The following is a 21,524-nucleotide window of genomic DNA, read 5'->3' as shown; positions in this document are numbered from 1 at the left end:
CTGGTGTGCCGTTTGCTAAGACTGTTGGAAAAATGCAGTATTAGGGTGGGAGTGTACCAATTTTCCAGGTACCCTCTATCACGGCTTCCCTTTGCCAGGAAACGGAATTCCCCGACCCCTTGTGCTGCCCAGGTGAGGTCATGCCCCGCCCTGCTCTGTGGGCTGCACCCACTGTCTGAGAAGCCCCAGTAAGATGAACCCAGTACCTCAGTTGGAAATGCAGAAATCACCTGTCTTCTGCTTCACTCACACTGGGAGCTACAGACTGGAGCTGTTCCTATTCGGCCATCTTGTAACCTCCTCCAAAACTTTAAATATTACATACATGGTGCTTGTTCAAAATGCTTTTACATGCATTTAATATACGGACAACTCTTTTAGGCATAAATTTTTATCAAATTACGACTGTGGAATGACAAGTTACAAATGTTAAGACAATGCTCAAGCGCTTATACTAAACTTTCAATGAACAGTATGTGCAGTTTCTGTTAATGCCTTTATTTTATATTATGTTTCTTCTGATTGCATACATTGAAATGCAATTTTACATTTATTGAAACTAATAATAAAACATTTGGGCTTGTATTTTGCACATATTTTCCCCATTTTCTACTAATTCATTTTACTGTATTTTATAGAATTATCTTTTACTGACAGATTGGAAAAATAACCCATTCTTCCCCACGGATAATCTGGGAAGCTGCTCTAAGAGGCTGATCTTGAGGCAGACAATAAAAGCCCAGTAACAGTAAGGGCCCTGGAAAAGCTTCCGGGAAAGTAAAAACCCAAACAAAGTTTCAGTAACTAAGATTTCTTTCCTGGTTAAATACACTCAACCTGTATTTGGGGTGAGTGTTGGCCGCGTACAAATGTAGACAAAGGTTCCAGAGTGCCGCCGCGATCCTCTCCCACAACATGGCTCTGATCTACTCAATTTGAGATTTGCCTTTAGAGAAGAGTGAAGGAACGGGGGCGTGGCGAGCAGCGTGAGATCATCAGAAAGCGCCTCTCGCGGCGCGTGCACAGCCGGCGCGTGATTGTCGTCATCGTTGCCCGACAGCTTTCCGGGAGACTGTAGTCGAAGGCCGTGAGGTATTTTTCAAAGTTGTACTTTCAGTTTGTCTCCTGCTCCTGTTTAACTCCGCTTTTCCTCTCCTGGGATTCCCCTGTAATCCTCTGGGCAGACTGAGAGAATCGGAGTTTGGCTGCGTAGCCTTCCAGGAATGCAGTCTCTCACAGCTCTTCGTTGGGGCAGCATTGCTGCAGGTCCCCCACTTCCGCTTGTTTTGGGGCTGCTTGCAGGCTTTGGCTTACCCCGGCCCCTCATTTCTCTCTCTTGCCCCTGTCTTTCTCTTTTTCTTAGTTTGTTAACCACCCCCTTCTCAAATCTTGGAAGACGAAGAAATTAAAACAAAATAAAAAAACATGACTTCACAGTTTTCAGCTGTCTTCAAATCTTGCTTAGGGAGAGAGGCTAAAGTGGGACGTCTAGGGGAGTAACTTTACTGTGTTAGCTCCGTTTGTCATTCACATTCACAGACTGCTTGCCGCTGCAGTATTAGCCCATCTGAGATAGTGGGCTAATTTCGACCTTTAGCTGAAATCTGTAGTGGGTAATCCAAGAGAGCAGTTTTTCTTGATGACCCGGGAAAGTTAAGTGTAACTAAAACTTGTTTGAAAATAGCTTTAATGTCTTCATGTTTGCTGAATACAATTGTTTTGGCTTGATACAGACGTATTTGTCGCAATGAGATGTCTGCTATCCACTTATTAACCCATTAGGACTGCCTGATGGTAGACTGAAACAAGACTTAACCGTGATTTTTAAAAAAATTAAATTTAAAATTTTTGTGCTTACATAGTAGGTGTATATATTTATGGGGTACACGAGATGTTTTGATACAGGCATGCAATGTGTAATAATCACATGGAAAATGGGGTATCCATCCCTTCAGGCACTTACCCTTTGTGTTACAAACAATCCAATTATACTTTCAGTTATTTAACTCTGTATTTTTGATTTAGAAATAACAGATTAGCCCTACTGAAGTACAGAGAAATGTTTGTGTTTAGTGGAAATGATAGAACTCATTGTTTTTTTTGAAAGGTAATGATAAGTGTGAATAATGATTTTTCAAAATAAAATTCTCAGTCAAAAGATACTGCAGCTGCCTTCAGTTAGCTGTGTTGTATGTATCACAGTTCAGAAGTAATGCAATTTTTTTCTTAACTGCTTTTACCTTTTCAAATGGCTCTTCATATATATTATCTCAACTACTGTTTCCAAACAGTTGACCCTTCAAACATGGCTCTACATAGTCCACAATGGATTAGAGTATTTGATAACTTTGACTTTTAGTAAAATACTATCTAATGTAATGAGTGCTGAGCCAGGCCCTGTTCTGATGGCTTTTATCTACATTATTTATTTAATCTATGCAGCAACCCCATCTACTGTTATTTCAGAAATGAGGTGATTGTAATAAGCCACTTCCATATGTTTTGGAAGGTAATTTTGCTGCTTGATCGATGTAATTTTGGAAATGCTTTGATTTAAACATTGAATAGAAGTAAATTTAATCGAATGTAGTTATTCATCTCAATCTTGAGCAATATCCTCATAATTTATATACTCCTCTATTATTAGACTTCTGGATAAATTTATTTTTAGATGTTAATATCTTTTTTTAGAAAAGGAAGAAGTCTGTATGTACTCAGGAATTGTACTGTGAGACTGAAGGAGAGTCACAGACAATACTAACATGGAGTCACTGTTTGCCCAAGACAGCAATATTTATTGAGAACTTGTGTGTACATTTCATTGTTGTTTTCTCCTGAGATAATGCAGTGCAAAAAAGCCATTCCAGTAATTCATTACGAGTGATAGAATCCTGGTGCAGCAACAGCAAGTGGCTCTCAAGTTCCAAAACACAATCATGTTGGATTTATTCTCGGGCTTAGTTCATAACTGTGTATAATTATTTGGTGTAGAAATGGGAGGAGCCCCAGAACGTACATGATCATATGTTCGTTTGGATCCATGTGGTGACTTTCTAGTATCTGTAAGCTCAAACTGTAATCTGATATTAAGAGTTTCCAAAATTAGGTCTTAGGTTACCCAGGTTGGTTTTAGTTAGTTAACAAATAGTTGCTAAATACCTAATACATGACAAGACATTATGTTAGTGATGTGGAGTTCAAAATGTACCTCGACATGAATCTTACCTTGAGGAATAGCCCAGTGAGTACATAACCAATGGAAAGGTAAGAGCAGAGGAGTGACATGATCTGACTTAGGTTTATTTTATTTTACTTTATTTTTTATTTTGTTTTACTTTACTTTATTTTCTGTTCTTTTGTTTTCTTCTGTTTCCTTTCCTGCCCTGCCCTGCACCACCCCACCCCACCCTCCTCTTTTCGTTCGGAGTCTGGGTCTGTTGCCCGGGCTGGAGTGCAGTGGTGCAATCCCAGCTCACTGCAACCTCCGCCTCCTGGGTTCCAACGATTCTCCTGCCTCAGCCGCCTAAGTAGCTGGGATTACAGGCACGTGTCACCACACCCGGCTAATTTTTTGTAGTTTTAGTAGAGATGGAGTTTTACCATGTTGGCCAGGCTGGTCTCAAACTCCTGACCTCAGGTGATCTGCCTGTCTCAGCCTCCCAGAGTGCTGGGATTACAGGTGTCAGCCACTGCGCCTGGCCTGACTTAGGTTTTAATAGAATCTTCTCTGGCTTCTGTGTTAAGAATAGTTTGTTGTGGGGTGGGGTAGGTGAAAACCAGGAGACTAATCATGGAGGTGTTGTGGTTCAGATGAGATGATAACATCTTAATTGGAAAGAAGTGAAGGTGGAGAAGCAGTTTAATTTTAGATGTATTTTCTAGGAAAAGCCAACAGAATTGCTTACAGATTGAAAGTGAATTGTAAGAATAAGCTTATTGTCAAAGTTTGGGGCTTGAGCAACTAGAAGAATGAAATTGCCATTAACTGAGAAGTAGAAAACTGTGGGAGGGGCAGGTTTGTGGGAAGGTTTGGAGTTCAGTTAAGGACATGATAAGTTTGTGATGTCTGTTAGTCATCTAAGGGGAGAGATTGAGTAGGCAGTTAAGTATGTTCATTCTGGACTTCAGAGTGGTCATTGCTGGAAACAGACATTTGGGAGTTGTCAGTGAACAGATGGTATTTAAAGTTGTGAGACCGGAGACAGTCGTTAAAAGAGTAAATGTAGACAGAAAAGAGAAGGGGCACAAGGCCTGAGTCCTTAGGCATTTTAACATTAACAAGTTAGGAAAATGAGGAATAACCACCAAATGAGACAGCCTGAGCAGCCAGTGAGGGACAAGGACAATTTTGAGTCTGGTGTTGTGGAATTTAGAGTAGAGTAATATGTTCAATTTTGTCAGGTGCAGCTGATGGATTGGGTGAAATGAGGATTGACACCTTTGGATTTATCAAGAACTTGAGGAGTGTTATTGATAGATATGTGATTACGTTAAGTCAAGCAGATAGTTGCACGGCAGTGTGATAACTGTATTACAGTTATTGTGATAACTGTATTACAGTTATATTCAGAGAAACTTGGGAGCAAAGAGGAAGAAGAGACTACCTTTGTTTGGGAGGTATGGACACCTTTATAGAGGAGGGACCATTTGATGTGGGTTTTAAAGGATTGATAGGCCAAGAAAATGGAGACAGTTATGAAGAGGAGGTTGATATGATTTGGGTGTGTGTCTCCTCCAGATCTCTTGTTGAAATGTGACTTCCAGTGTTGGAGGTAGGCCTAGTGGGAGATATTTGGGTCATGGAGGCAGATTGAATGTCTTGGTTTTGTCCTTGAGGTAATGAGTTGAGTTCTCACTCTGTTAGTTCACTCCTAGTGCTGGTTGTTTAAAAGAGCATGGAAACTCCTCTCTCTTGCCGCTTCTCCTGCCATGCCACATGTCTGCTCCCCCTTTATCTCACCAAAAGCAGATGCTGGCACCGTGCTTGTTGTGTAGCCTGCAGAACTGGGAGCCAAATCTAACCTGTTTTCTTCATTAAATTACCCAGCCTCAGGTATTCCTGCATAGCAATGCAAAACGGAGGAACACGGGTATTCCAAGTAGAGGGAAAGGGCTATGACAGCACCTCAGTTCCCTTCCTTCATGGTCACATCTCCTAGTTAGCTGTTTTAAAGATGTTTTTGCCAGTCCTCTTTCCTCTGTGGCCACTTGCTAATGCCCCATGTTCAGTAGCTCCAGGCCTACTGAACATTGCTAAGGAAGTTGGAGATTCTGGTCACATGGAGTAGTGACAGGAACAGAAGGTGAGTGTGACGTTGGGGAATAGGGTAAAGATGGGAGTTAAGGCTGGAAGGGTTACAGGAATAGACTTTCAGGGAGGAACAAACCTTTTACATTGTATAAAAGATTTTGTCCAGAGAGCATCCCACACAAATCCACTGATGGGATTTGTGAGGGATGCTCCTCCTCCATTCGATTTGAGTTCCATTCTGCCGAGCTTTACCACTTACCAGCCCTGTGACCTGTTTCTGTTGTGCCATCTGTAAAGTGAAGCTAATTTTAGTGCCCAGTCGTAGAGTTGTGAGAACTCTCCTCGCCTGCACTACAGTTTTTGTCGCTTAACTCGTCTCTGTCATCGAGTGCTTTCTTGAGGAAGCATTCTGTCTTCCCTCAGATTAAGTCATGTCCACTATCTCATAGCACAATTTATTTCTTCATATTACTGTTGTAATTTTATATTTCCGTGATTCTTTGATTAGTGTCTATCATCCACACTAAACAGTAAGTGCAGAGCATTCAAGTTTTTGCTTCCTATTATCTTCCAAGTATCAGGGCTGCCTGTCATAGAGGCTCATTAAATATCTATTGAGTAAGAGAGTCCTTAGTGACTGGCATGTGGTAAATGCTCAGTAAATATTATTCATTTACAAGACATTGTGCAGTAAGTGCTGAGGAGGTATCAGGGATAAATAAAGGAACTGTCAGGCAACTGACAGAGGACCTCTTGAGGTTGGGTAGCATTAATTTATGTCTTTTTTGAATTTCGTTAAGAATGAATATTCAGTAGGCCTAGAGCCAGAATGTTTGGCTAGGGGGCAGGAAGAGAAGATGAGAACTTGCAAAAGCATCTTTAAACCAGTTGACTGGGATGTTTAGCCATGTAGCAAGCAGGCCAGAGGAGGCTTTTGTACCATGAGAATAGAGGAAAATAGCCACTTGGTGGCTAGACAATTTAGAGGTAGAAAAAACATTTATATGGTTCTTTGAATGTAATAGTGGTAAAGAACGTAGGTTTAATTGTTGCTGCTAAGTAGGGGGAAATGACATTTTTATCTGGTATGTTTGAGAATAAAGTAAATTTCAAAATTTGAGATGATTGAACTTTTTATTTATAAACTTAAGTATTATGTTACATATTTTATTCTTTAAAAATTGTAATTCAGAGAGTGTAACAAAATGTACTTCCTCACTTTCTTGCGTTTTGTTTCCCAGAAGTGACCACAGTTAACAGCTTCTTTTGGATCCTTTAAGAAAACTTGTATGCATATACCATACAAATATGCCTCCATACTCATATATCTTATTTTCTTCAAAATAAATAGGATGGGCTGGGTATGGTGGCTCACACCTCTAATCCCAGCACTGTGGGAGGCTGAGGCGGGCAGATCACCTGAGGTCAGGAGTTTGAGACCAGCCTGGCCAACGTGGTGAAACCTCATCTCTACTAAAAATACAAAAAAAAAAAAAAAAAAAAAAAAAAAAAGTAGCCAGGCGTGGTGGTGGATGCCTGAAATCCCACCTACTTGGGAGGCTGAGTCAGGAGAATCACTTGAACCCAGTAGGGGAGGTTGCAGTGAGTTGAGATCGCACCACTGGACTCCAGCCTGGGTAACAGAAACGAAACTTCATCTCAAATAAATAAATAAATAAATAGGATGTTTTATACATGATGTTCTTCAACTTTTGTTCACTTAATATATCTTAGGAATCTTTCTAAGCTGTACCTCGTACCTTTTCACTACTGCATAGTATTTTAATAGGTGGGCATACCATAATTTATTTAACCAGGTTCTAATAATGGATGTGTGGGTTGTTCTGTTTTAAAGTTTACTGTTTTAAAGATCATTGCAGTGGAAGTCCTTAAACATTATCTTGCGTTAAAATATACTTTGAGAAGTAAAATTGCTAGGTCAAAGGAGGTGTACATAGGTGATTTTGAAGCATAGTGCAGATTACCCCACAAAAATGCTAAACTAATTTATACCCTGACTAATAGTGAATGGGAGGCTGTTCTCAGCTCACCTTTGTCCATTTTAGTACTGTTAATCTCTTTAATTTTTAAAATGGCATCATATTCTAGCAATTTATGTTTCCTTAATTATCAGTAAGGTTGAGTAGCTTTCTTTACGCTTATTGGTCATCTGGATTATTTGTGAACTGTTGATTTTCTTTGCCCATTTTTCTTTTCGATTGTGTGTACTTTTTTTTGTTATTGTTAAATTGATTCATAGAGGCTTAAAAAAATCTTTGTGTTGCATATGTCTTTTTTTAGTTTTTTATTTGGCATTACTCTTGGGTGTTTATTTATTTGTTTATTTTGCCCACATTTTAAGGGCCAGGTAAAATATAAGAAATTAGGATTTTTTTTTTTTTAAAGGGAATTTGATGGGATCAGTGTCTCACACCTGTAATCCCAGCACTTTGGGAGGCTGAGGTGGGCAGATCACAAGGTCAGGATTTCGAGACAGCCTGGCCAACATGGTGAAACCCTGTCTCTCCTAAAAAAATACAAAAATTAACTGGGCGTGGTGGTGTGCACCTGTAATCCCAGCTACTCGGGAGGCTGAGGCAGGAGAATTGCTTGAACTTGGGAGGCAGAGGTCGCAGTGAACTGAGATCGAGCCACTGCCTGGGCAAGAGAGCAAGACTCTACCTCAAAAAAAAAAAAAAAAAAAAAAAAGGAATTTGTGATACTCTTGAAATAAATAGACACTTTAGAATGTCAGCCTTTTGTTGGAAGTGTTAGTAATACAAACTTCATTTGAGACTATATGTTCAGCAAGTATCACAGATATAGTGAGCACCCAGTAACCTTCCTCTTCCTCACCCTAGTTATGTCTGGAATTGAAATGAGATATAATGGAGCTGCTTAAATATTCTAGATGACACCTTCTCTTTAGTTATTCCCCTATATATGAACTGAGTTGTATTCTAAAGCCTAGTTTGTGAGTTAGCCATCTAATTTCACTATAGAAATAATGTACATAGGTTCTTATCTTTTCTCTCAAAGTTGTAATAATTCGTGGAGGCTACTTTTTTTTTTTTTTTTTTAAAGCAAATTCAAAATGTTACTACCTAATTTTACCCCTCTATACTTTAGTGTGCATCCTCAAAAGACAGGGAAATTTTCTTATATAACTGTATTACTATTATCATAGATGACAGAATTATCAATAATTTGTTGGTGTCATCTAATACTTGGTCCATGTTCAGATTTCTTTCTCACAGAACTATCTTTTTACGCTTGGTTTATTTGAATCAAGATCCAAACAAGGTCTATGTATTTCATTTGGTTGTTATGTCTCTTAAATCTCTTCAATCTCTTCTTCCTCTTTCTTCCCCCATTTTTTTTTGCTTCATGCCATTGACTTGTTATAGAAACCTGATCAGTTGTCCTATAGAGTACTGTATTTCTCACTCCATATTTGTTTGCTTTCTTGTGGTGTTAATTTGTTTTTCTATCCTTTATATTTCCGGTAAAATGGAAGTTAGCTCTGTAGGCTTAATTGTTCAGATTCAGCTTTTTTGGGAGTTGGGAATGCTTTGCAGATGGTGCTGTGTGTGTTATATTGCCTCGCATCAGGAGGTTCATAATATGTGTGTTTCACCTACTTTTAGTGATCTATTGGTGGTCATTGCCTAAACCTATAATTTCATTAGGGGTTGCAAAGTCGTTATTCTTTTTTAAGTTGTCATTTCTTCTACATTTGTTAGCTAGAATTTGAAGTCTAGTTCTGTTACTTGGGAACCTGATAATCAAAATAACAAGCTTGTTGTGAGAAAGTATTGTCAGAGCAATAGTATTTGTGATGCCAGGAATATATCTTAGTGAAATAGTCTTTTTTTTTTTTAAAGGGGTGCAGGCGTTGCTTCGTTGCCCAGGCTGGAGTGCAGTAGTGTAATCATAGCTTACTGCAGCCTCGAACTCCTGGACTCAAGTGATTCTCTCACCTCAGCCTCCTGAGTAGCTAGGACTACAGGTGCATGCCATCATGCCTAGCTAATTAAAAATATTTTCTTTTTTAGAGATGGATCTGTGTTTCCCAGGTTGGTCTTGAACTCCTGAGCTCAAGTGATCCTCCTGTCAGTCTCCCAAAGTGTTGGAATTACAGGTGTGAGCCATGGTGCCTGGCTGTGATTGTCTTTTTAATGTTTCAACTTGGTTTGGCTGTAGCCCGCAGATACTCAGTTAAACATGAATATAGGTGTTGCTGTGAAAGTATTTCGAAGCTATGATTAAAATCCATAATCAGTTAAGTAAGGGAGATTATTCTAGATAATCTGGGTGGGCCTCATTCAATGAGTTGAAAGGCTTTAGAAGCAGAGCTGAGGTTTCCCTGACCCAAAAGAAGAAATTTCACTTGTAGACAGCAGTTTCAGCTAGTAGCCAAGAGGTCCAGCATGAGTTCCTTCCTTGATAGCTTGCCGTATGTAAACCAGTTTCTTGCCTTAACTCTGTTAATACATATCTCCTACTGGTTCTGCTTCTCTAGTTGAAACCTGACTGGTGCAAAGGGTAACTCCTCTGATGCTCCTGTTCTCCAGCTAAATGGGGTGGGAAGTGGTAATAAGGGTCAGAGAACCATGTTGTTTAGGGTAACCATATAATTTTTTTGTTCAAACTGGGACTTCGGAGAAAGAAAGGAGCCGAGTTGATGGCAAGCTGAAACAACAGGCATAAGGTGGAACTGTCTTGGGCAAATTGAGAGATACAGTCACCTTGTGTGTCAGCCACTGGGGATACAATATGAACATGACACAGCCCCTCAAGGAACTTGTAGTCAAAAGGGAAGTCAAGTAAATAAAAATACGTTAAGAGATAGTGTTTTAAGTGACATGACAGCTTATAGTTGTTATATTTGTCCAGACAGAGAGCATAGAAGGAGAGCATGCAGAGAAGTCTTCATTGGCCGAACTGAAAGCTATTTTTTACCTCCAAAGATAAGCAGGATTTGAACAAAGTGGAGTTGGAAGGGCATTTCAGGCTTAGAGTGTCACACAGGTGCAAGTTGAGAGTGAGAGAGCATGGCACATTTGGAAAACTGCCATCATGGCCACAGCTCTAGGATTCAAAGAGGGGAGCCATGAGAGATGAGGTTAGGCAGACAAGCAAGGGCCACATCATAATGGGCCTTGCATCTATGCTGAGAGGTTTGGAACTATCTTCCATGTGGTAGGGAACTGCTGCAGAATTTTAAACAGAGGAGTACCATTACCAGACTATTTAAAGCATGTTTTGTAATATTCTAAAACTGGGAGTGGAGAAAAATTGATAATAGGGACACTACTCAAGGGCTGTTGAAATAATCTAGTCAGTGAGAATGGAGGAAAGCTTGTGGTGTGAGGAGATTAAGGAAGCCATATTGCCAGGACTGATTGGATTTGGGGTGCCTCCCAGGTTTATGCCTGGATTGGCCACCCTGAAGTGGAGAATTGAAGAAAAGAGGTAGCTGATGACTTCAGTTCTGTATGTGATGCTATGCACTCTTCTTTTCTGCTATCGGTACTTTGGCTTCTGTATAACCAGTGAGAGGAGGGACTGAGGGGCAGTAACATCTGTTATGGTTACTGGGCAGCATCCCCCCAACCCAGGTCCTTAGTCTCAGCCACACCCTACTGAGTGGTGAAGAGAAGCAAGTTTTCTCACGCCTTCTCCGTCTGTCTCTACCTCTGCAGCCAGTGTTTTAGAAGGAGTGTGTGGAAGGGCGAGGAGTACCTATAGAACCCGGGAGGAGGGTGAGGAGCAGAGCTGGGTGAGTTATTTTCTTCTTTGGAAATTTTAACATGTACAACTTTAGGCATGTTCTTTAACTTCATTGTGGCCCACTTTCTTCATCTGTGAGGTTTAGATGAACAAGTCCATGTGGAATGCTTAGAATAGTGCCTGGCACATAATCAGTGCTATTCAGGTGTTTGCTGCTGATACCGTAGAGTCATTGCTTGATCCTGGGGTCAGAGTAGCTAAGGGGACGGAGGGAAATTTCTGTGCTTTTTCTGTGGAAGGAATAAATATTCAGCAACTGCCTATATAAAATGTTGGTAGAAATCGCTTGAATTAGGAGGAATTTCTCATAATAGAAGAGCCTTTATTTTTTAGTCCCCCTTGCCTTTTCTAACAACAAATAACTGCTTGTTTATTGGGGCTTAGGGACAGGGAATAATTGCAGGAAAAATCTCTACTATGTTCTTCTGAAGAAAAGAAATGTTTTCTAATAGGAAAATTTGATGAAAAAATTCACATTTAAATAAAGACCTTTTGTGTTTTTAAAAAATACATACAGTATTTGTTAAAAGCCAAAATACTTTATTGTGCCTTTATTTAAATGTTTTTTATTAAAATTTAATATGTGCTTTTGAAATAAAATATAAACAATGAAGAATGAAGAGTTAAAAAAATGAGTCTGCTTTGAACCTATTCCCTAATCCTTGTCTCTTTTCAGAAAAAATGTCTATTTTTTGTATGCTCCTTCCAGACTTTTTTCTACATGTATGTATATAGTTTTTTTTTTTTTTAAAGCCAAATGGCATATATTAGGTACATTATGTGTTATATACAATGTTCTCTGTTCTCTGACTTTTTCCTTCTCATTGTGTGTTACTGTATATAGATTTACTTGTTATTTTTAGAAGACATGTAATATTCTCAAGGATGAATATGCTGTAATTCATTTAACTGTTTCCCTGTCGATGAATATCTAGATTATTTCCAATATTTTGTTATAGTTTATTTCAACAAATGTTTATTGACTGTCAGGCAGTGCTTGTGAACAAATCACAAAAATTCCTGCTCTCATGTAGTTGCCTTTTGGAGATAGACTGGCAACAAATAAATACATGTTAGTTGATATTGAGGAATGTAAGGTGGGGAAGGAGATAGGGAGTGAGGGGGAGTGGTGTGCATTTTAAAATAGGGTGGTTAGGAGAGAGATACCAATAGATAACATTTGAGTGGAGATCTGGTGAAGGTAACATAATAAGCTCTGAAGGTGTTGGTAAGGGAGGAAGAGAGGAATAGATTATCCTAGGAAGGAGAGAAGTCTAAAGGGAGGTAGGCATGTGCCTGATGTCATGGGGGAAGAACAATGAGGCTATTGTGGCTGGAGTGAAATAAGCAAGGGAGAGTGGGAGATGAAGTCACAGAAGGTGATAGGGAGTCAGGGCAAATTGTATTGAGCTTTTTGAACCCGCTGTAAGGATTTTTAAAAGATAAATATTTATTTATTTTTTTGATTTAAAAAATAGAATTGGGGTCTCGCTGTGTTGCCCAAGCTGGTCTTGAACTCCTAGTCTCAAACAGTCCTTCCACCTTCACCTCCCAAAGTGCTGGGATTACAGGCATAAGCCACCGCACCCAACCTATAAATATATATTTTAATTATAGATATGGGGTCTTGCCATGTTGCCCAGGTTGGTCTCGAACTCCTGGGCTTGAGCTATCCTCCTGCCTTGGCCTCCCAAAGTGCTGGGTTTACAGGCATGAGCCACCTTGCCGGGCCCACTGTAAGCATTTTTGTCTTATTTCGAATGAGGTGACAAGCCTTTGGAAGTTTCTGAGCAGAAGCATGGCGTAATCTGATTTACATTTTTAATGATCTCTCTATATTCTTGATAATAGACTTCGGCCAGAAGCAAGAAAGCTATTTAGGAGGGCATTCAGGCATGGTTTGATGGTGGTTTGGACCAGGATAGTAGCAGTTGAGGTGGTAGGACATGGTTAAATTCTGGGTGTGTATTAAAGATGAAGTGAGAGAGAGTTGTCAAGGATCACTCTGAAATTTTGGGACTGAACAATTGGAAAGTTGGAGTTGCCATGAAATGAAATGATGAAAACTGCAGTAGGCAAGGTTAGGAATTTGGCTTTGGGCAGGTTCCATTCGAGAATTTATTAGACATCCTACCAGAGACACTGAGTATCTCTGGTAGGAAATGTAAATATGAATTTCATATTTACATTTCCAGCTGAGTATCTCTGCAGCTGGAAATGTAAATATGAATTTCAATGGAGAGGTCAGGGTTGGAGAAACAGATGTTGGAGTCTTCAGTTTACTAAAGCAATTTAAAATCCTCAGCTCACCTAGGAGTAAATTAGAGAAGAAAGAGTCAGGAACAGCCTCTGGGCACTTCAAGCTTGGTTAAGGGGCTGAGAATGTGAGAAGGCTGTATCTAAGAGACCAAGAAAGGAGCCAGTGAGATAGAAGGGAAACCAAGAAAACCAAGAGAAGGGAGTCAACAGTGTCACTCAAGGAGAACTGAGAATTGACCATTGAATTTAACCATGTGGCAGTGTGGGTGACCTTGCTAAGTACAATTTTGAGAGAAAAGTAAGGTCGTATGTTTGTAAGAGATTTGAGAAAGGATGGAAGGAGGGGAATTAGAGACTTAGTATAAGCACCTCTTTTGAGGAGTTTGTTGTAAAAGGGAGAAAATGGGGCCTTAGCTGGGGGGTGATATGAAGTCAAGATTTTTTTTTTTCTTTTTTTGGTTTCTTTCTTAGATGGAGAAGTAAAACATTTAAACTTATGGGTAATAGTCCAGCAAAGGGACAATTTGATACAAGACAAACTGGAGGAAATTCAGAGACAAATTTAAGGAGGACATTTTAATTTATATGCATATGTGCAAGGATTTTTATAGGCTAGATTCTTAAAAGAATTTCCTGAGTCAAAGGGTATGTGCATTTTAAAAACCTGTACCAATTTATATTCCACTTTCAGTGTATAACCTTTCTAACACTGAAAATTCTTAATCTTCAGAATTATTGCCAATCTGATAGGTGATGATATCTTCATTATTTTAATTTGTTTTATTGCTTTCTAGGAACTGTTTATTTAGTCTGTCTAATTCTTTGTGATATTTTGTCAGATACTTTCTCCTAGCTGTCTCTTGCCTTTTAACTTTGCTTATGGTATCCTTTTACCATGTACGACTTTTCAAAAAAGTTTTTATGTGGTTTGTCAGCCATTTCCTTTTATAGCATTTGGGTTTCATTTAGATATAAATATTTGATATAATCTAATATGTTTATACATTTACATTTTTAATTCATTTGGAGTTTATTTTGTGTATGTTAAGAAAAAAGTTTTCCATTTTCTCTATATTCTTAAACAGCTAAATACCATAGGAGTTAACTGTTTCTTGAAGGTTTGAAAGAAATTACCTGTAAAATCTTCTAGGACTAGAGTCTCTCTGGAGGGTAGGTCTTTGACTACTGTGTAATTCTTTTTCTGTGGTTAATGATCTGTATGGTTTTTATGTACTTCTTTTAGTTTTGGTAATTGATATCTTCCCAAGAACGTCATTCTTTTCATTTACATTTTCAAATTTATTGGTTCAAAATTCTACATAAAGTGAGGAAATATCTAGGCAATAAATGCTGGAGCTGTCCTTTCACAGATCTGGAGATTAGGTTAGCTATTTTCAGCCCTTAATGGCTCTGTTCTTGGGGATATTTCTAAATTCTCATTCTCTTTTGTTTGTAAGGTTTCTTGGCTTTGTTTCCTGTTTCCAGTCTGATCTCATTTGCTCTTTTTTTTTTTTTTTGGGAGACAGTCTAGCTCTGTTGCCCAGGCTGGAGTGTAGTGGTCCAGGCTGGAGTGTAGTGGCACAGTCTTGGCTCACTGCAACCTCTGCCTCCCAGGATCAAGCAATTCTCCTGCCTCAGACTCCCAAGTAGCTGGGATTTCAGGCGTGCACCACCATGCCTGGCTAATTTTTGTATTTTTAGTAGAGACGGGATTTCCCCATGTTGGCCAGGCTGGTCTCGAACTCCTGACCTCAGGTGATCTGCCCGCCTCAGCCTCCCTCCCAAAGTTCTGGGATTACAGCATGAGCCACCATGTCCAGCCCAGTTTGCTCTTTAGCTTACACAGTTTCTACTGTTGAAGTCTGCTGGTAGATCTGTGCTTTTCTTGGTTTCCAGCATTTTTATTTTCATGTTTTTATATTTCTTCTGTCATATTGTAGGGATTTGGGGAGGGATGAGAGGCAAATGCATATGTTCAGTTAACCTTTTGAAATTGGAAATCAATTCTTTTCTGTGTAGTTTTCTTATTGCCTTGTTTAATTGCTGGTTGCACAATAGTTGGATAGTAACTTCACAACTCAAGTAGTAATAGATAGACTTCACTTTATTTTTTTAATGAAACCAGATGTCTTAGTGGAATATACTCATTCAGAAGAAATGTTGATATGTTGTCACTGAATACTCAAATAGTACTTTTCAAACTTAAAAGTAATCCTGACATTTAGAACTGTAAGGGACTTTACAGATCGTAAGAACAACTGCCTTATTTTATAGATGAGGAATTTGAGGCCGAGAGAGATTCAGTGATTTATCTCAGGTGACAAAGTTGGTGAGCAAGACGGAAAGCCCGAGTCTCTTTACTTCCATTCTGCTATGCTCTTTGCTGTCATACACATTCATGCTGTCCTCCTTACCTATGTGATAAAGAGGTATTTCTGTTAATACAATTTTTTTTTATTCTAAAGATGTTACCTATGGCTTAGAATTGCTTCTAAAATTTGGACTTAGATACTTTAATAATACATTGATATAGGTGAATTTTTAAAGTATGGGCTGTCAGAGTATACACTAGCACAAATGAAAACCATATTGTTTATTTGCCCCAAGTTTCCTCTTTTCTGCTTATGGGCTTTATGTGATTTATGGACTCTTTGGATTTCCTATTAATATTTTAAAGAAGCTTAAGGAATATAAATATAAATATATATAGGCTTGAAAATGATTTCTGTGATACATATTTTAGACCTAATATTTTACTTTTTTTGTTTAATATAACATGCTCTTAGATCGACACCTATATTTAGAAGGACTGAAATACATATTTTTCTTAAAAAAGTGCTTTGCTTACCATTTCTTCAGCAATCATTAGGAGATCTCTTTATGAAACTTTAATTGCTTTACTAATTCAACAGTTTTTAAAATGTAGGATTTTGATTATTGCTATCTCATGTTTGGTAATCATGTCTTTAGTTCTTTAAAAGTTCTTTAAAAATACAAAAAAATTAGCTGGGCATGGTGGCAATGGGCCTGTAGTCCAGCAACCCGGGAGGCTGAGGTGGGGGGATCCCTTGGGCCCGGCAGGCGGAAGTTGCAGTGAGTGGTGATTGCATTATCCTGGGCGACAGAGAGAGACCCCATCTCAAAACAAAACAAAACAAAAATGTTGAGAGTTTGGTGTGCATAGCATTAGTGGGCTTCGGTTGGTTCTTCTTCCACAGCCCCCCAGGAAACTTAAGAAGGGGACAAATTGGAATGTATCTAATCTGGAATTAAATTCTAAAAAGATTTGTTTATCTTCAGGTTTTAACTCTTAGTGCCTTTGAAATACATGATATGACCTATTGATTTTTTTTTTTAAATAAACTAAAGAACAAGCTGTGTCTCTAATACGAATTCAAAGAATTTAATTTTTTCCAGTCAGCCATAATGGCAGGTGAAGAAATTAATGAAGACTATCCAGTAGAAATTCACGAGTATTTGTCAGCGTTTGAGAATTCCATTGGTGCTGTGGATGAGATGCTGAAGACCATGATGTCTGTTTCTAGAAATGAGTTGTTGCAGAAGGTATTTTAAAAATGTAATTTCCTAAAAATGAATTTCATAAAACAGAGTGCTATTTTATGAAACATGTGGAAGAAGAAACAGATTAATGACCTATGCCCCTTTTCCCCTTTATTTCAATTTTATTAGTGTTTGGGTATTTTAGGGGGGAAACAAAACACAACTCCAGCCTTAGGAAATAACCTCCTGACTGTGTTTTAACTTGGTTTTGGAAAAAAAAGGAGCACTCACAGTATTCTTTTTGACAGACTCTATCTTTGACCTTTTAAGTATTACAATGATGTGATCAGGGTTTCTGGAAACCCTATAGGACAAAAACAGTAAATTGACTTTGACAGTCTAAAACAAATCTCATTATGTTTCTTCTGTCTTTGGTATTGCCTAAGCATCTTAGCCTGCTTCTTATACATAAATGCATCATGTACAATGTTTATATTGATAAATTACTTTTGACATACAAAACCCAGATCGTAACTCTCGAAATTAAAATAATTCAAAAGAATTTTTCTTGGGTTGTACACTTTCCTTGTCTAACTAAAGATGATACCCTAAGGTGAAAATTTGTGGACAAAAGTCACTTATTAAGAAAACTTCTTTTTACAAATTATTTTCAGATCATTTGGTTATTGGATTATATGAAGTGAAAAAAATTCTTTGATACGTTGTACTTGGTAAGAGTTTGAGATGTTATCAGATGGTGTTCCAAGTTTGTGTATTTTTTTTCTGTCTCACTTTCTCTCTTTCCCTCTCTCTCTTTTTCTTTTTTAACAGTTGGACCCACTTGAACAAGCGAAAGTGGATTTGGTTTCTGCATACACATTAAATTCAATGTTTTGGGGTATGTGTGTTACTTTGGAATTCATTAGAAAGCAAATTACTTATTGTGTGAAAGATGATTTATTTTTAAAATGCTAACAATTTACATACAATTATACTTCATAACAATTTTAATAGATATTTATTTTTACAATCTGGATGCCAGTGAGCCACACATAAGGATTTGGAGTTATGTACATGCGAGATTGAATAATTTAAATTGTTTTAATTGTTTGCCTAGGACTTTCCTTTTTTGTGTGAACAACTAGTTTCTTTAATTTCGAATATTTTAAATTAATACATTCACCATTTTATTCCATGCAAATTTTTCTATTTTTAGTTTATTGGCCAACTCAAGGGAGTTAATCCTAAGGAACATCCAGTAAAACCAGGAATTTGGTAATATTTATTATTTTATGTGTTTGCTGTTGTATTCCTGAAGTTTGTCACACTACCTTTGTCACACAAATTAGAGAGAACAGAATTCGAGTTGAAATTATGAAAGTGAGCCAGACCTTACTATCTTTGAGTTTTTTTTCTCTTAAACCTTTTTCAGATAATTGGTATTCCATATATTATATAAATCTCAGAATGGGAAAATGTTATGATTCTAGTAATTATTTATAACTTACATATTATTTTTTGTATAAATTCTTGAAATCCTGTTTATCTCTAGAACTACTTTAAAAAAAAAAAAACTTCTATATAGTTCTTAACAGTATATTCTAGTTGATTTACTAGCAAAGACGGGAAAGTTTCTCCCCCCACCTTTTCAATTCCTCCATTAATTCATTTTCTCAGCAGTAAAGAATCCAGTTCAGCAACAAAGCTAAAAGCTTTTTTGGCACCAGCTGTATGTGTACTGTCCAGTAATTCTGCATTAGACATATTTACAACCTGTAATAAATCTTCTAGGTTTGTCTTTGTATTCCATTTAGATGTATAAGTACAGTATGTAAGATCTGGTATCTTGGAGTTTTTGCTGACTTCAAAATTAAATCAAATCATTCAATTTGAAGAGAAAAATTAGAAATCAAACTTACGGTTACCTTCTTGACTTGGTTTTATGAATAAGAATATTAATAAATTGATTCTTTGTGTTTATAAAATATAAGGCAGATATAGATATGAAATACACTTGACATTGTATTCTTGTTCTCAAGTCTTAGGGTAATTGATATGTATGTTATTTACAACTTAGTAAAGCACTTGGTCATTTATTTTTTAAAAATGAGTAAGCCAGATCTGTTGTGTTCAGTTTTCAACATGTAGTCTAAGACATTTCCTTCTTTTAAAGTTTTGCAGGGGGGAAATACATTTATTTTAAATAAAACAATTGTGAAAAAATATTTAAAGCAAAAGTGTAAAGCAATATGATATACAGATCTGAAAATAATGGCTTATATCATCTGTTTTCAACTTCATAATATGGACTTTACATGCAGTTTCTCTTTTTTCCATTAATATGAAGTTATTTGGAGTACTTAATACTGTCTTTGTGAACGGACAAGGTCATTTGTTTTCTTTCTACCTCAGAATCTACTTTACGAAGTAGTACGTTAATATTCTAGATAAGGGTTGGTGAATAAAAAGCATGCATAAACCTGTTCCCCTTTTCTGACCTTGTGTAAATGATACTAATTGATCAGACTTAGTGTGTGATAGGAAACTTATTTGCCGTATATATCACAGATGGGAAAAGTGAGTTTACTCATTCAACAAATATTTGAGGGCTTACTGGGAGGTAGGCATTATTTCCAAGTGAGATGATTCCTCTGTGAATAATGCTGATCCCTGCCCTTGTGGCAGACACCAGACTGTATCTAATGGAGACAAACAATAAACATAATAAAGTAAACAAATAAGAAATATATATGAATATGTAGTATGTTGGAAAGTTATGGGAACAAAGAAAAAGGGTAGGGTGGGGGGACTGGAGTGCTTTAATAGGACTGCAGTTTTAAATGCTGAAGTCAGGGCCTCAATGACAAGGTTAACATTTGAGTAGACTGTAAGGAAGAGAGGGAGTGACTGTATGGGTATTGAGGAAATATCCTTCTAGGCAGAGGAATAAGCAGGGCAAAGACCCCAAGGCAGGGTTGATGTGTGTGTGCTGCAACTAGTATCTACCATTGTAAGCACTGTGCCTTTATTCAGACAGAAATGGGGCATCACTAGAGAGTGTGGAGCAGAGTTGCCAGTCTTTCACAATGAAAACATTATAAGATTCTGCATTTTTCTGTATATGTTTATGTAACTGTTGATTATTTTAATGATGCTTGTTTTTAAGCAGTGATCAGTCTTTTACTTTGCTATTTTATGGCTCGCCTCAACTTTATTTCTCCATTTGAAGCATAAGAGCCATTTATGCTGATTAATGGTCTCAGAAGATTCAGTGGAACAGCAACAGATTATGTTTCTCATCTTGTAAAGTCTGATTAGAACTGTATATTTTAGTAGAAAATTTCATGTATTTACCAATCAAAATTATAAAATTGAATAATTTGTATTTTCGTTCTTCCTAATTGTTACACTAGATGGTAGCATGAAAAGATAGTTAAGTACTACCTTGTGTATTTCCTGTTTAGAAAAATTTCAGGATAATTTAGTTTGTATTTTGCAAGTATATGAAAGCTCCGGTTTTTACTTTAGATTCAAAACAGTTAATATATAGATTTGTGTTAATGGTGATTTTAAAAAATGTATAACCACCTAGAAACTTGCAATTCAATGTTTGTTTGTGGAGTAATGTCTTAGTGTGATTCTTCCTCTTTGGAAACAGAAGACTTCTGAAATGACTTTTTAATATCTGTCTTTTCCCACCCTCCAACTGTGAACTTTAGGCAAGCAGGGAGCATATTTATCCTATTCATTTGCATTTCCTAGCACCATGCACTTTAATAGGCAATAAATACATATATGTTGAATTTAACCGAGGTGTACAGCATAATAAAATCTAGTGGTGGCGAACAGCTTAGTAAATCTATTGCCTTTCTTTTTTATCTTTAAGGAAAGAATCAGAGTATATATGAACAGAGTCAAGGAAATAACAGACAAGAAAAAGGCTGGCAAGCTGGACAGAGGTGCAGCTTCAAGATTTGTAAAAAATGCCCTCTGGGAACCAAAACCAAGAAATGCATCAAAAGTTGCCAATAAAGGAAAAGTAAAAGTTAACTTTTGGTTTTGATGTACACATATTCAAAAGTACATCTTTTTTTCCCCCCCACAAAATAATTCTGTGGCAGGACAAGGTTTAAATGTATTTCTTATTGAATTAATGTGTAAATTTACAGTAAATATGTAAAACTAAATACTTTCCTTTCCAAAGATTGTTATCTTTATTGATTTGCACTGAGGATTTTAACATTGTGATATATTATATATTTATAATTTATCATCTCTTTTGATGAGACTCTTATTTATATAGGTCAACTTGGCAAAATACATTTTTAATAAGCGCTGTGAAATTTAAAAGTGAAATGTTCTTTGTAAACATTTGTACTATTTTAAATGAATAATGACCTTATGATGTATGCTATCTGTAGGCCGAAATTATAGGTACATCTGTTTTCACTATATGACATTAAGAAAGCATGAAATGACTTAAGTGTTCATTTTTTTCTGTAGTTATTTTATCATGTTTTCATGATTTTAGGAATTACTGCTTTGTTGATACTCAAAGTGTGAAACTAAAACTTTATGGTTGTACTTTAATTCTTGGCATGTTGCCTCTATGTCCCATTTAAAATAAAATACATTCTCATTAACTTTAGATGGGAAATAAGGTTGTGTGTTGATGGATGAATTTTGGCATGATGACCATACTCTCTCAATAAAGGCTGAA

The 21,524-nt window shown here is 37.2% G+C and overlaps 1 protein-coding gene across 3 annotated transcripts; it reads left to right on the top strand.

Annotated features, from left to right (window-relative positions):
• The first annotated feature begins 991 nt into the window (after positions 1–991).
• Positions 992–17,796, top strand: LOC108532760 (nuclear nucleic acid-binding protein C1D). 3 transcript variants are annotated; one of them, XR_001886544.1, is made up of 4 exons: positions 1,011–1,092; positions 10,957–11,033; positions 16,721–16,867; positions 17,636–17,793. XR_001886544.1 is itself a non-coding variant. In XM_017877040.1 (3 exons), exons 2-3 carry the CDS (start codon positions 16,730–16,732, stop codon positions 17,777–17,779), a joined length of 282 nt encoding a protein of 93 aa, XP_017732529.1. In that variant the 5' UTR covers positions 992–1,092; positions 16,721–16,729; the 3' UTR covers positions 17,780–17,794. The 3 variants fall into 3 exon arrangements, 1 of the variants encoding a protein (XP_017732529.1); XR_001886545.1 differs by lacking the exon at positions 1,011–1,092 and adding an exon at positions 10,378–10,726 and having other exon boundaries at positions 17,636–17,796; XM_017877040.1 differs by lacking the exon at positions 10,957–11,033 and having other exon boundaries at positions 992–1,092; positions 17,636–17,794.
• Positions 17,797–21,524: the final 3,728 nt, after the last annotated feature.

This window comes from Rhinopithecus bieti, unplaced genomic scaffold (assembly GCF_001698545.2).
Source record: "Rhinopithecus bieti isolate Rb0 unplaced genomic scaffold, ASM169854v2 scaffold_7681, whole genome shotgun sequence".
Classification (NCBI taxonomy): Eukaryota; Metazoa; Chordata; class Mammalia; order Primates; family Cercopithecidae; genus Rhinopithecus; species Rhinopithecus bieti.
The sequence above is the reverse complement of the archived record's forward strand: the minus strand, read 5'-3'. Positions and strand labels throughout refer to the sequence as shown.

Coding starts and splice junctions, on each gene's coding strand:
- LOC108532760 (XM_017877040.1), top strand. CDS start 16,730: ATGGCAGGTGAAGAAATTAATGAAGACTATCCAGTAGAAATTCACGAG. Junction 16,868..17,635: donor GAAATGAGTTGTTGCAGAAG/GTATTTTAAAAA, acceptor CTTTTTTAACAG/TTGGACCCACTTGAACAAGC.